The sequence below is a fragment of the Podarcis bocagei genome, assembly GCF_964188305.1.
Source record: "Podarcis bocagei genome assembly, chromosome: 4".
NCBI classification, from domain to species: domain Eukaryota; kingdom Metazoa; phylum Chordata; class Lepidosauria; order Squamata; family Lacertidae; genus Podarcis; species Podarcis bocagei.
The window spans coordinates 71,956,635-71,972,383 of NC_138128.1; the positions used below are offsets into that span (position 1 = coordinate 71,956,635).

At 47.6% G+C, this 15,749-nt stretch overlaps 1 protein-coding gene across 1 annotated transcript; it reads right to left on the reverse strand.

Annotated features, from left to right (window-relative positions):
• Window positions 1-8,846: 8,846 nt before the first annotated feature.
• DDIT4 (DNA damage inducible transcript 4) lies at window positions 8,847-11,531 on the reverse strand. The gene is made up of 3 exons (XM_081191287.1): window positions 11,377-11,531; window positions 10,983-11,236; window positions 8,847-10,305 (listed from the first exon to the last, which is right to left on the reverse strand). Exons 2-3 carry the CDS (start codon window positions 11,158-11,160, stop codon window positions 9,812-9,814), a joined length of 672 nt encoding a protein of 223 aa, XP_081047413.1. The 5' UTR covers window positions 11,161-11,236; window positions 11,377-11,531; the 3' UTR covers window positions 8,847-9,811.
• Window positions 11,532-15,749: the final 4,218 nt, after the last annotated feature.

The window sequence follows — 15,749 nt, forward strand, 5'->3', positions numbered from 1 at the left end:
TGCATTTCCCATCATCCCTGCCCATGAGCCATGTTGGCTGAGGCTGAGGGGAGTTGGAATCCAACAACATCTGGAGGGCAGCTAGGTTCCTCAATGTTTCATTTCTTCCTTTCTTACATTTCTAGACCACCTTTATCTTCCAAGGAGCCTAAGGTGATGCGCATGGTTCTCCTCCTCCCCATTTAAATCTTTACGCCAACCCTGTGAGGTAGGGTTAGGCTAAGAGATGGTGACTGGCCCAAGATCACCCAAGGAGCTTCATGGCTGAGTGGGGATTCGAACCCTGCTCTCCCAGGTCCCAGTCCGATACTCTAACCATTATGCCACACTGGCTCTGAACATGGCTTTCGATGGAGATTCCAGGGATTGAACCTGGCTATTCAAAAAACCAAAAAAAAAACCAGTCTCCTGCTTCTGTTTCAATACCAGGGTGCAGGTCTGCAAGAGATGAAGTAAACATAATTCTAAAAGCCCTCAATGTCAAGTACATCACCATCTCTATGTAAGATTAGGGACGCTATTGGAGGTCCTTGAGCCTGCAAGCTCTATCTGTCCCTAGAGTAGCAGTAGCCAACATGGTGCTCTCAGCTGCCATCAGCCTCAGCCAATATGGCCAATGCTCAGGGATTATGAGAGTCGTAGTCCACATATGGAGGGCAACACGTTGGCTACTCCTGCCCTAGAACTGTGATTCCAATGAGCGTGAACAAATTGATACTTACGTAACTCACACACTATTCAGAGAAGGCTGTCTGGATACAAGACTCAGGCGGCGTTACTCGTAAAAGTGTATGTGTTCCATATTATAAGAAATGATTAAGAAGTGCCCAGAAGAAAGGGTTGTGGAATAGGGAAAGATTTGTGGCATCAGGGTTTTTATTAATATTATTTCTCAAAATGCTTGAGTGTATTTAAAAACAACAACAACGAAAAGCGGGCTGCAAAAAGAACAAAACAATAAAATTACCAGCAAAAAAAAAAAAAACCAGTTGAAACAACTATTTAAAACATTCAAATCATAATAATTAAAACCAGATTAAAACATGTGTCAACATATGTGGATCTGGATAGGCTTGCCTAGACAAAAATGTTTATCAGCTGCTGGAAAGAATACAGCCAAGGCACCTGCCTAAGGTAATGCGGCAGGGAGTTCCAAAGTCTGAGTGCCGCCTCACTAAAACACAGAACATTGTGTTTTGTCTATCTTTTTTGGTCTTTTTTGTGTCTTTTTTGTGTGTCTTTTTCTCTGCAGCAGGCCGGGCAATAGAGAGCTGTTAGTGGCTCACTTTTACAGCCAGAGAAACCAAAAAAGGCAGTCACCAAAGACCAGGATGACAGCTCACCGGTCTCCAACTCCTGTTTGCAAGCTGTAATTACAGCACCTCAGGTGATGGCTGGTGTCATTCTAGCAACGCCTCTCCAGTGAGCAATTAGGATTGCTCCACTGCTCCAGCCTTGTTGCGGGAGGCGGGTGGAGAAGGAAAAGGCAAGTTATTTCTGTGATCAATAGGAGCCTAGTGAACACTTGCCCCATCTGTATAATTAAAGCCGTGACTCAAGAGGAGTGAGAATGCCATCGCTGTTCCTTGGGGGTGGCTTTCTCAAACGCTCTTCATAATGAGAGGCTGGAAAAAAACAGCAACATTCAGTCTCTTTAAACCAAGAGCCTCAGCAAAGGGTGTCATTTAGCATTTCACAGAGGAAGGGGAGACATGTTGGGGTGTGGGAAGAGAAGCAAGATTCTCACAAAGGTTTACAGGCCCTCTTTTCTGTATATATTTGAGGTAAAATTAATGGCAGGACGTAAAACAACATGCGAAAGAAAGTGGCGGCTGCAATATACCACACACCCCAGGACCCTGGGAACTAAGATTTGTTAAAGAGAGCTGGGAATTACAGCTTTGTGAAGAGTAAACTACGGTTCCCAGGACCCAGGAGGGGTGTGCTTTAAATGTTTGGTGTGTATCCAGCCAGGGAATCTGTGGTGGCAAGCCAGCTCTCGGAGTGAAGGAGCCTCAGCAACATGAGTCTCTTCCTACGCTAGTCACCCTGCCGCCATTTAAAATTTCCCACAATGCCCCACAGCACCCAACCTAACAGGGCTACAGGCCATTGGGGGATTTTAAAATGGCAGGATCCAGAGGAGGTAAATAATTTGTTTATCCCCATGCTATGATTTCTACCCATCAAACTGCTGTCCTTTGACATAGGGGGCAGCCCTCCCCCCCACAACCCTTGTCATTTGGTAGTCTTAAAAGTCGGTGACAGTGTCATACACTGGAATCTAGTGCATGTCTGCTCAGAAGTAAGTCCCTCTGAATTCAGTGAGACTTACTCCCAGGTAAATTTATATAGTAGGGATAGGGAATTTTAGATCTGGCCTCTGTCTTTTAATCTTGAGACTCTTCCCCAGATTATACACCCCTTCACCCCAGGCTGCACCCCTTCCCAAGCTAAGTCCCCTACCTGTCGAATTTTAAAGAGGTTTTTGTTTTGTTTTTTACATCTCATCTCCCCTTGTATCTAAACCTGTATTTTCAGTTGAACAAGCTGATTTCAACATGTCACTATTAGTAATCCTCCGCATGATCTGGTTATTATGGACCTTGACTCATTAGTCAAAACATTTGTTCATATTTCGTATTATCGGCCACTATGTTGCTAGCATCATGGACCACTCCAAAATAAGGAAACTTCCTCATGCCAATCCATTGTTTGGTTCATCTTCCCCTATTTTAATATAGCACCCTTCTGTCCAACATAAACTTCCAGGACGGAACTTCCAGGAACTTCTCAATCCTTGTCTATTTTGTATTTATTTATTGTATTTATTTATATAGGCATTTCTGTGCCATGGTTTCAGAACCATGTTCTGGAGAATTAGGAATGTTGTTGCACTGAAATTGACAGAGGGTGTGTATCATTACTATCCCCAGCAACCTACAGCTACAAGGACATACTGGGTTTCTTCTAGGCTGAGAATGCTGGTGAAGCCTAAGAGGCTTGGCTGTGTGAACTTAGTGTGTCTTTAGAATGGTCCCCAGAATCCTTTGCAACATGCATGGATTCCATGACAACTAGACAAGACAGGTGGAGCCGCTGTGGCACCCTCCTGATGTTGCCAGCTACAACTCCCCATTAGTCATACCAGCTTGGAGCTGATGGAAGTTGTAGTACAACAACTGGAGGGTGCACAGTGGCTACCCCTGACATTAGAGTTCCTCAATGGACAATTTTGTTTTGGAAAGGGTTTACGTTGACGTTACAAAACTTGGAAAACACCACCATTTATTTATTTCAAGAGTTACCCTACAGAGTTGAGTTCTTCTGATCTGGCTGGCCCAAAAGGAACAGCTGGTATCTGGCAGAGGGACGAAGGATGTTTGGCTGGTACTACCTGTACCTACTTTCTTCTCCAGAGCAATAACTGTGGGTTTTGAATTACATTGTGCAGCAGACTCCCATCAGCCTGTGAGGATCGTGTGATGCTTGCCTTGTGCTCAGTTAGCCTGACTTGCCTCCTGCAGCCAATCGCCATCTCATCTGCTCTCCTCCTACCAGTCCCATTCCAAAGCCAGCGTTCTCGGAATTCTGCAGAGCAGATTCCTTCTTTCTCAGAAACACACCGGAATGTGTTTCTTGACATTTCAGAGACTCCAGAAGAAGAGCAGGATAGCAAGGGAGAAAGAGCTTTGTTTTCATCTACGTATGGGATTTTGGTGTCCTCCTGAACAGCTGTGATTGTCCACTGAAGTAATTTGGGTTCTTTTATTTGTCACACCTCACACTGAACTGCAGCCCAGCGAGGAATTAATTTGTTTAGAAATGACTGGTGGTAATATGTGTGCCAGTCAACTGCATGGAAAGCTAAATTCCCTGAGTGCGATCTGCAAGCTTGATTCAGAGGTAAAATTAAAGGGACCCCTGACCATTAGGTCCAGTCGTGACCGACTCTGGGGTTGCGGCGCTCATCTCGCTTTATTGGCCGAGGGAGCTGGTGTACAGCTTCTGGGTCATGTGGCCAGCATGACTAAGCCGCTTCTGGTGAACCAGAGCAACACACAGAAATGCCATTTACCTTCCCGCCGGAGCGGTACCTATTTATCTACTTGCACTTTAACATGCTTTCAAACTGCTAGGTGGGCAGGAGCAGGGACTGAGCAATGGGAGCTCACCCTGTTTCGGGGATTCGAACCACCGACCTTCTGATCTGCAAGCCCTAGGCTTTGTTGTTTAACCCACAGTGCCAGAGGTACCAGCTCACAATAGGGTACTGAATAGGACTAAGGTTGGGCGTGTTTCCTTGATGCTGGTGTGCAGTTGCCCCTACAAAGGGATACTGTTAGCACCTAATATGGGCCACATTCACAGACTTTGCCATGGGTGGGGTTTGATCCAGGCACCAACCCCTGCATGAAGATGCTCATAGTCCAACAGGAACATTAGTTGGCTGTCTACACATTGTGCCCAGCTCTGCGTTTGCAACACCTTCCAAATACAGAAACAGTTTTTTGCAGGCTCTTTTGCATGGAATTGCTTCGATTCTGGGCGGTTTCTGTGTGCAAAAGGAATGGCAGTGAATATGAATATGAAGAAGAAGAAGAGCTTGGATTTGATATTCCGCTTTATCACTACCCGAAGGAGTCTCAAAGCGGCTAACATTCTTCTTTCCCTTCCTCCCCCACAACAAACACTCTGTGAGGTGAGTGGGGCTGAGAGACTTCAGAGAAGTGTGACTGGCCCAAGGTCAACCCAGCAGCTGCATGTGGAGGAGCGGAGACGCAAACCTGGTTCCCCAGATTATGAGTCTATCACTCTTAACCACTTGGAAAAGGAATGGACATCCTTTTCCATAGACGGAGGAATCCCATTGTTATATGTGCACAACAGCTGATCGTGCAATATGCTTCCATGTCCTTGCATGCTAAAATGTGAAGACAGGAGAGCTGTCTTATCAGCCCCTTACTTGGCTGACCTTATTGAGTTTTAATTTGCAAACAGCTTAATGATGTTTTTGGTGAAACAGCTCAGTTGGTTAGAGCGTGGTGCTGATAGTGTCAGGGTTGCAGGTTCAATCCCTGTATAGGAGAGCTTCATAGTTCTGCATTTCAGGGGGTTGGACTAGATGATCCTCAGGGTCCCTTCCAACTCTACAAATCTATGATATAATTGCACATTTAGAGAATTACCCATTCCTGAACCTTATTCTTCACGATCGAAGCACAAGGTTCAGGAGACGGGACTGGCCTCTCCTTGGATTCTTTGCTTTACATTCAGATCCTTTCTGTGAGCCTCTGAATGAAGCTTGTACATTGTACCCAGGTGTTGTTTTTTATGTGCTTCAAGTCTTTTGGCTGAACTTCTTCTTGGACGATTTGTGTCGCATCCCAGAGTTGGGTGCAGAAGTACTGGTCAGCAAATTCACAGTTTGACCACAGAAGACTCCCCCCCACACACACTTTGCAGGATCAACATTGAGGTTTAGCATCATAATGTGGGAAGAGGGATTATTCTGCCTACAATTATGTCATTATAGGCATTTTCCAGTGGATGCACCCAAAATCACATCCCGGAGACTTGCTTCAAGGAAGTATGCAGGCAGACTTTGTTTGAATGGCCCAGCTGCTGTGGTAGGACACACATCACCTTGAATACCAATGTACAATTCTCTGTCAAGGATTGAACTTAGGGGTACCAGTTTGGCCAGTTTTCTGCATCAACTCTTGGGATTTGTGTTGTGACAAACCTATCTCTTCCCCCCACTGCTCACAAATCTCTAGAGAGCTGTTTCTAAGTGGGTGCTTTTTATCTGTTTTCCTCAAAAAATAAAGCTACAAATTAAATTTTAAATGAATAAATGTCACTTAATGCATCTAAGCACCGGAAGAGGTGTAAGCAAGACAGGTGATTGAAATCAAGCTTTTTAATGGCTGGTAAATACATGTGCTGAATGTGTCATGAAGGTAGAGGGGAGTCTGGACAGGGGCAGGTATGTCCTGCTTAAAGGTGCATAGACCAGTACTCTATAATGCTATGGTTCAATATTTCCCTACTTTCCAGCACCAATGAAGGGCCATAGCTCTCAGGCATAGGACCTGCATACAGCCCCCTGGTTGAATCACCAGTATCTCCAGGTCAGGACAAGAAGGTTCCCAGTCCAAAAGCCTGGAGAGCTGCTTCCAGTCAGTGCAGGCAACACTTAGCTACGTGGGCCAATGGCCTGTCTCGGCATAAGGCAGCTTCCTAGGTTCCTATGGAAAATGCAATACTCCCAAGGCAGTGGATCAACAGCAAGGATCCTCTGCTGGATTACAGCAAGCTCTAAAACAATTTCACTCAAGGTTCTGCTTAAGAATCTCAAACTAAGTCAGTTTTAATGGAACACCTAAATCCTGATTTGCCCAAACATTCCAAAATGCACTGTCCCAAACAGCAATTGTTGTTTTTAAACATTTGACTGTACTAGAATGCTTTTGAGGGATTCTTTAAACATTTGTTTCTGTTCTATCCATCTCCAGCAGTTTTCCTTGAATAAAGTGGCAATGGTCTAAGTTAAGAGAGAGATGGCTTAGGATGGTGACACAGGTTCACCACAGTTGAAGTTTGTCATATTTCAGGGACATCCCTAGGAAAGAATGTGGATTATACCTGTGTTGTAGATTGCTCTCATCCTTCCTTTAAAATGTAACTGAGCCCCATGCAATCCGATGCACTTACCTGGAATAAGTAACACCAATGTACTGGTAAGTCTTAAGCTATTCTTCCCCCACTCACTAGAAGGAATGAGTTTGTGCATGTGCTTTCACTAATAGCAAGGTGCCTTTTCTGGTTGTCATGACGGGGTCTTACACTCTCATAAATATGTAAAACGATAGCTGTCAGGGTCTCACATCATCCATGAGCAGATAGACTCATCCTGGGGAAAATATGCTTGTCTAGCAGCAACCATATGCTGCTTCTGCAATGCATAATGGAGAAACGGAAGCCTGTTGCCCATTCCGCAATGTGCTGACATCAAGCTGAAGTCAAACATTCGTGGTCAGCACTGTGACACGGAATGCACTGCTAGGCTTGTTAGGCGATTCTACAAACTTTTGTCGAGAGGCCCCTTGTAGAATTCAGCTCTGCACATCACATATTCTGTATATTTATACCTATCAAATATAACTATCGCATTCCTTAGCAAAAACAGAGAGGTAATGTGTGCCACTGTCATCTTCACAACACACATATGATCGGGAAGACACTTGTCTGCTGACGGTTATGGCCATTGCTGCCTGTAGAGCTGGAGGTAGTGAGGCTGCCAGGCTGCCATATGTTTGGGTAGCGTGGGGCCATTATTGGCAGCACAGTTCCTACCTGGTGGGCTGTAGCAATGTTTCCATGGATGCTGCGGGTGTCTCTCTTTCCCATACCATGTTGGTATAATTGCCTTTTGTGGTTTCCCCCCCTTCAGTCCCAGATTCTACTTAAAGACAGGTAAAGGATTACTCAGCCAAGTCTTAAAATACCAGTTGGTGGGAAGAGGGCTATTGCGCTCATGTTCTGCTGTGGACTTTTTTGTCCGACGGGCCACTCTTGAAACAGGATATTGGACATTGTGGGCTTTTAGCCTCATCTAGCAGGGATCTTATGTTTGCCTATGCCTAACATTCCCACCAAAATTGATGGCCCTTCAGCTGGATTACGCAGCTTTTTCCCTTTTTACTCTTATGTTGCGGGGGCTCCAGGCCTGACTTTAGTACACTTCCCCAAATTCTGTATGTACTAGGTGTTATCTGCCAAAAGTACAACTCATGAAACTTGACAAGATGGGCTCTGCATTACAGCAGCTTATGCCACACTCAATGGCTCAATATTTATTTTTTACCTTTTACTCAGTATTAGCCTTTAACTTGCCACTTAAACAAAAAATCTACAGCTGACTTACACAAGGGACTGGTTACTTTTGTTGAGGTTTTTGATTAGTTTCCCCAAGTAACCTTCTTAGAGCAAACACACCCTCTATTGTACCACTGATTTCAGCCATTAGGGAAGAATTCTCATGCATATTCACCACTCTGCCTTCCTGCAGCAGATATTCGAGACATTGGCAACTTAAAGCCAATCCCTTGGTTTTCAGCAGAGGGAGTGCCCCTAAGGACTGATAACGATACTTAAGAGTTCTATTCACCAGCCCCTGCAAAGAGAATGGCTAACAATGGAGCAGGCCCCAGTAGAGCATCTGATGCAAGGCCCCTTCTGTGGTGGCTTTGGGAGTAGTTGTGGGGAGGGGAGTAAAGTAATTCAGATAGGTACAACACACAAGGCCTTCTGCCCTCGATGGAATGATCTCCATTGTACTGGTAGACATGCCCATATCCTTCTGAGGCCTATAGGCTAGTTGGTTTAAACCCCATTTAACAACCTGGTCATGAACAGGCATTTTTGGCTACAGGTCAATTGTACTCTAGGCTTAGCAAATTTGAAGAGGCAACCACAGAACTTCTGACCAAGGTGTCCATTCCAATCTTACATCAAAGCAAGGGGCTTTTCTCTCCAGCTAGCTCCCAGCTCCTTAAGACAGTACAATCTGAAGGAAGGAGGTATGTCCAGAAGATGTTTGAAAATTGGGATTCGGGTGGAGAGAGGCACAGTGGGAACAACAGAGTGCATTGTTTTCCCCTCACTCAGCCGTATTTGAAAATAGAGGCCACAGGCCAAATCTGATTCTAGGAAACCTCCAGTGTCCCAAAGCCCATTTCAGAAATCAATCATCCAGTTTCAGAAGTCAACCATCCAACTCCCATCACCTTTTTGCAGCCCCAGTTAAAACACTGGCAAGGAAAAGGAAGGAGAGAAGCAGATTATTAGAAATGTTTTTATTAGAAAAGTAAAAAAACCAACAGTTGCATAGGAGTCTTCAAAAACTTGAACATCAAGTGTATTCCATGTGAACTGTAACCAATGGAAGCACTACAGACCGACTGCGAGGGTTCCTGCCCCCCCCACCCAACCCCAGCCCAGCATCACTTCACACCTCCCTCAAACACACATCACCAGGATACCCAACCATGACAGAGCACACTCCACCTAGTGTGCCCTGTGCCTCCCACACTGGTCTCATTCAGGAAAAAAATAAACATGAACAGAGCTGCGTAAATGATGCATGGTGGATTTAACGCCCCCATTCATTCAGAAGTCCTTATATTTAGCTGCCCTAGTGTGTCAGTAGTGGAGCTTCTTCATGCCCTTCTGTTCAAAGCAACGCAACACATTCTTGGGTCCCTTTAGACCTTAAAACACATATAAACAATTATCCATGCACCTCACCACTCACCAGATATCCATTGATTACTATCTAAGTTTTTTTCTTTCCGATTTCTAAAAAAAGAAAAGTTTATCACAAAAAAGCAGGCAACCTTCATCTATCCGTAGTGGCAGCCCTGCTGTTATGTCATCAGCTGTCAGGGGAAAAAATACTGCTAAAGTTGTCCCATGTGTCAGACAAGGATTTTTTTTAAAGCTAGCACATTGTTTCCAGGGGGCTTTTTTTTTTGTCAGTTACTAAAAAGCAGAGTGCTGTTGTTGTTGTTTTTAATTTTCAAACCTTGCCTTCCTCCTCCTCCTTGGACTACCTGCCTAGTATCACTTGTTAAGTCAATCTTCCATCTAAATCTAACCTACAGTGGCTCAAGAGGACAGCCGCGTCTTGGAAACGGCTTGTGTTCCACAGCCCTTTAAACACGCCTCCTCCCCACTTTGGACCGGTGCTGGCCATTATCTTTAAGAGAGTAAATGCTCAGTTTTATTTCCAACCAGGAGACACTTCTCAGCACTCTTCTATGAGCAACTGCTCAGAGCTATACAGTTTCTTTTTAATGACCCTGAAGCCAGTGCTGAGCTTCAGCGATTGGCTGAAGCCTGGAGAAAAAGCAGAGCCGGAGCTAAAGAGTCCCTGGATTTTAGGCCAGAGGCGGGAATCCAGTCTTAGAACGAGAGTCAGCTGGAAGGTAGGCACCAGGCCGGGGTCCACAGCAATCTGCCCCACACTGTGGCAACCCTTCCCTTGTTCCACGCACAAGTCGATGAGGGCGCCCCTCAAGCCACAGGGCTCCCTATAGGCCAAGTGGAGGAGCTCCTTGCCAACTTGGGCGATCAGCTGGCTTGGCATGAGGAGCCTGGAGGAGCGGTTGGAGTTGATCTTTGCTTTATTCAGACTGACTTGGATTAGCTTCATGAGATTGGCACACAGGAGCTCATCCTCCGGATCATTTAACAAGTCAAAGTCTGGCAAGGACACTTCATCCAGATATTCCTGGGCATCTGCAAATGAAGGAGAGACAACAGCCCCGTGACTACTCTGCTGCTAATGCTGCTGCGATACCTTTATTGCCGCCACCACCCCGCCAAGAAATCAAAACAGCTTTGTGCATTTCGTTGTTTTTAATTGGTAGAAGCCATTCTGGGCAACAAAAAGATCACATTATAAGCTTAAGTCAGCCGCTTCTCAGCAACCCCTCTGCTAAGAGAAGGCAGGCAACAAAGGCAGTGGCTGCTTGCTGGTTTGCCCATTAAACACACATAGCACTTTAAATTCCTATTTTGACCTGTAGTTGCCCATAATGCTCACTATCTCCCCCACCCCCCATCCTCCTCCTCCAAGGCTTCATTTAAAGTAGGCCAATTCTGCATGCACTTAAATGGGAATCACTGAAGAGCTCCTTTTCTGCTTTAAAGGGGTGGGGAGGGGAGTTTTTAAACGGAATTAAGTAAACATGATAGAACTCCACCCCCACCCCGTCTATGTATGCAGGTCCCCAAAACTCCCCCTACATTAGCATCCCTAGTCACCTCCCCCCAATCTGCTTAGACGTGGTACCCATTACAAGCAGCTCCCCGGCCCCAATTCTCCCAGCCCAGACCGGCATATGAAGGCCTAGGAGCCCGTTTTGCAGACCTTAAGACAGACACCCCCAGTGAGATGGAGAAACCCCGCTTACCCGCTTCGGAGCTCAAGCTGCTATCCAGGGACTCGCAGTCGGAGCTCTCCAGCCGGGCGCTGCGGCCGGCGGCCCCTTGGTAGGCGCTCTCCTTCTCCCAGGCGAAGGCGGGCGGGTTCTCCCTCTGCTCCGGGATGGGAGGCAGCGGGGAGGAGAAGCTGTCCCACGAGACTGGCATCGCTGCCTTTCTTCCCACGGCCGCTTTTCCACACCGGGGGTCGGAAGACGGGTATCCGCTACTGGGATCGACGGCTCTGTAGCAAAGGGGAAGAGGAGGACGCAGGTGAGGATCGGAGTGGATCGGATCCGCTCCGGACCAGCTCCGAAAGATAAAGGGCAGCAGAATAGACCACGGGACCCTTGCCGGCATCTAATGGAAAACCCATGTACTTACCGGCTTCAGGGCGCCCGTCGAGGAAGCTAGTGGAAGCAGCAGCGCTGAGCCGTAGGACCCGTAAGAGGCGCGCAGCTGCCCGAGCAACCCCACTGCCACCCAACCTCCCTCCTCTGCCCTTTCGTTGGCACTGCGGTTCCACCCCCCGTCGCTCCGCCTTTAAATAGTCGGGTCAGGGGGTGTGCGCGCTCGGAAGCCCCGCCCCATTCCCTCCGCCGCCTTCGCCGCTTCGGCTCTCCTGCTCCGCCGCAGCTCATTGGCCGGGAGCGGGAGCTGGGCCGCTCCAATGGAGAGGGAGCGCACGTTCGCAACGTTCTCTCCTGCCCGGTTACAGCAGCCTGGGACACGCCCCCTCCACCTTCTCCTTCTCCTCCTCCTCCGCGCTGTTCTTGTTCTGCGGCTGCACGGGGATGGGGGCGGGGGGAGGCTTGTGGCTGCGGCGAGGGGGTGGCGCAGGCTGCAGAACAATAGGCTGGTGTTGGAAGTGGGGGGAAGGGGGGGAAAGGGGCGCATAACAATGTGTGTGGCACCCACCCCTAAACTTCGCACCCCTCGATGCCCGATTGCAACATTGCGCGTTTGCAATTGCACCCGGGTGCAAAGCCTGCAGAGTTCAACGGGGCATCGCTCCCAAGTAAGTCCGAGGTGCATGCATGCATCTTAGCGAACGCGTTTACCTGGAAATCAAGCCCCCAGTTGTGTGTGACAGAAAGAGAAAGCCATGTAAATAACTCCCGCTAGGGATGGGAAAGGCTTACGGCTGCCAGTCAGTGTAGGCAGCACTAAGCTCGATGGAGCAATCGTGTGTCTCGGTATAAGGCAGCTTCCAAACTGGGGAGGGAGGGGGTTGCTTCTGAGTAAACGCCCTTCAACGTGCATGGGATTCTAAGAGTGGGAAGGCAAGCGATGGATCCCTCTCTGGGCGTCCATATCACGTAGCGAGCAGGCTCCGCTGCAAACCAGTAGGGCCTGTCGCGCACCGGGGGGGACGAGGAAAGGATCGGCGCAAGCCGTCCCATTGTATTCAAGTGCGGCTTACACCCAGGTAAGTGTGGGTTAGGACCGCAGCCTTACAGAGTCAGTGGCGAGGTAGTTTTCATAGAATCAAAGAACTGCAAGGGACCCCAAGGATCATCAATTTCAACCCCCCCTACAATGTTGGAATCTCCCCCCCCCCAACGTGGAACTCGAACCCGGGACCCTGAGATTAAGAGTCTCTTGAGTTCTACGGATTGAGCTACCTGCTTTGTTCTCAATCCCAGTGTTACGCACGGCCTGCTCTTTCTCTCTCATGAAGCTGTGGCTCCTTTTGCATGTTGTTTTCCCCAGACACACAATAGATCTGTAGTTAAAAGGAAGGACACCGGTATCTCTCACACACCCCGATCCTAGGTCAGAGAAATATCTTGGATTTCAAAGGAATACAGTATCTACACGATGCGCACGTAGAAACGGTTTGGCATCTGTCTGCCAACTTTAATTATAATATACCTCGGGACACTTCCAAAGCTTAAAGGATCCGTTTCCTATTTACAGTGTGCTCTCCCAAAGACCTTAACCGCGTAGGTATATGGCCACGAAAGTAACAGTTGCATTAGCAGTCAGGTTACATTATTTTGACAAGCAGCCGAAGAAGTGAATCTTCCACAAAGCGGCCTGTAGAGGGATGTGTGCGTGTTTTGTTGCTGCAAAGATCAGGACACCCCCACTCCCCGCAAAAGTACTTGGTATTAGGCGCATTTTCATCGGGCTTTTCCTTGCAATGCACAACAAGAGGAGTGATGTAAAAGCGGGTCGGGGCCCGTGTCGGACTCGGGTTCACACGTTAAGTGTTGGCCACCCTGCCAGCACTTTGGATCGCCAAAAAATAACACGGGTTTTATTATTATTATTATTATTGCGCCTGCATTGACGTCAGCTCATGTCTGGGCGCTGGTGCGCGCAGGGCCGCGCTATCGACTGACCGCCGCGGAGCTGATAAGGGCGGGTTTTGTTGCAATTCCTCGGGTAGAGGAGGAGGAGGCCGGTCGGTGAGACGGCGAGCTCGGCACGTCGGGGAGCTCCGTAACTCGAGCCGAGCAGTCCAGCGGCAGCCAGAACTCACACGGCGAGCTCGGCTGGGTCCTAGCGCCTCCCGGGTTCCCAGCCGTGTAAATTGCTGCGGGAATTGCATCACGAGCGAGGGGGGAGGGAGGGGAGAGGAAGCGCCCGGAGCTGCTGCAAAAAAGCATATCGTTTCATCAGAAAGAAGGAAACTCCATATAATAAAACTGCAGGAGGGCTTAAGGCCGGACTGACTCACCCGAGGTTTCTAGAAGAGAGGGCACTGAGTTTAGATCATGGGTAGGCAAACTAAAGCCCGGGGGCCGGATCCGGCCCAATCAACTTATAAATCTGGCCCGTGGACGGTCCGGGAACCAGCGTGTTTTTACATGAGTAGAATGTGTCCTTTTATTTAAAATCCATCTCTGGGTTATTTGTGGGGCATAAGAATTCGTTCATTATTATTTTTCCAAAATATAGTCCAGCCCCCCCCACAAGGTCTGAGGGACAGTGGACCGACCGGCCCCCTGCTGAAAAAGTTTGCTGACTCCGGTTTAGATAAAGATGGGTCCAGTCCAATGCAAGCTTCGCACATTAATTAGAGGGGGGGGGGATAAATGAATTCTGAACATACTAAGCCCATCGACCTAGGGTCACAATAAGCTATTGGTTAGGTTGAAAGAGCAGTGAGCCAGCGTTCGAATTTCCCCAAAACTTTTCTTCTTAAGTTAAGCAAAACTAAAACTAAAACAGCTGGCAGTCCTGGGAAATGGTAACTTGGGAAACCGTAACTTCTCTGTCCGGCGCACCAAACTTTTTCTCCCATCTGCTGATGGTGGCAGCAGGCCTTAGCAGATGGCTAGCCAAGTTGCATATATTTTCATTTTCTCCCCCTTCCCCCACCCTTGCTACGCTTTCTCTGGCCCATAAGTTTGGCTCCTGTTTTTATTTGCTTTTATATCATAAATGCTTTCAAATAGGCAAAATAAAAATATTCAGTTAGAGCAGATACATTTTTAAATGAAAATAACCGGGGGGTGAAATTAAGCTTGCCAAAATGGAGAGGAAGTTTGAGCACGTATGGGAGTTCTGTGCCCCATGGGACGTGGGTGGTTCTGTGGTCTAAACCACTGAGCCTCTTGGGCTTGCCGATCGGAAGGTTGGTGGTTCGAATCTGCACAATGGAGTGAGCTCCTGTTGCTCTGTCCCAGCTTAGCAGTTCAAAAGCATACCAGTGCAAGTAGATAAATAGGTGCAGCTGTGGCGGGAAGGTAAATGGCGTTTCCATGCGCTCTGGCACTCGTCACAGTCCTCCGTGCACCAGAAGTGGTTTAGTCATGCTGGCCGCATGATCCAGAATGCCGTCTGTGGACAAACGCCGGCTCCCTCAGCCTGAAAAGCAAGATGAGTACCATACACCATAGTCGCGTTTGACTGGACTTAACCATCCAGCGGTCCTTTACCTTACCTTACCCCCCTTTTTAAAATCTACCTGTGTGCCCTATCCTGGGTTTCAGTTCACAGCGCTGCATAAATTGAAAAACAACAGAGCAGGGAGGAATACAAAAGAGGCCTCTGCCTCTTCCCTGGCGCCCTCCAGAACTTGACACCCTGGCGCCCCGCTCCACTAGCTTCTATGGGTAAGACGCCCCTGAGAACTGGTCCCCGCAATCCATTTAAAATGTGTGTGAAGTTGACTTAGGTTTATTTCCATCCTACTCACGCACATCAGTGGCTGTGTTGTGGTACATGTCCAGACAAAAATCCACCATGCCCTGGCAAGTTTTAGGAAAGTGGGCCAATCCAAATCCATGTGTCAGGCGATTTGCCTTAGTTTTGTTTCCCCCATCTTGGTGCTCTCTAGATTTTATTTATTTATTTATTTTTGTTACTACAACTCCCATCATTCCTGACCATTGGTCATACTGCTTTGGGGTGATAGTAGTTGTAGTCCAAAGCATTTGCAAGGCACCAGGCTGCCATAGCCTGTGCATTTCTGCTTACGTTCCCCACATGCACATAAACAGTGAGACTGAGATGAAGAAGAAATCTAGAGAATCCTAATTAAAATGTCTCTCAACCTGATAGTAATAATTCTACTCAGCATTTTATAGAGTGCTTGAAGACTGCTCAGAGCACTCAATCTATATTATTATCTCAATCGTTCTTAAAAGAACCCTGTAGGCATGCCAGTGTTATTATGTTCATAATGCCAATGGGAAGAATGGAGGAGGGGCAAACTTCAAGATCCCAGCTGGCCTAAGGGCATCTACTGAGTTCAGGGATGAGGTGAGATTTGAACCTGGGGAATTCCCAGATCACATCCTGAG

Excerpts from the sequence above, each read along its gene's own strand:
- DDIT4 (XM_081191287.1), bottom strand. The coding sequence starts at position 11,160 with ATGCCAGTCTCGTGGGACAGCTTCTCCTCCCCGCTGCCTCCCATCCCG. Across the intron at positions 10,306-10,982 it reads CAGCTTGAGCTCCGAAGCGG|ATGCCCAGGAATATCTGGAT; the intron begins GTAAGCGGGGTT and ends CTTCATTTGCAG.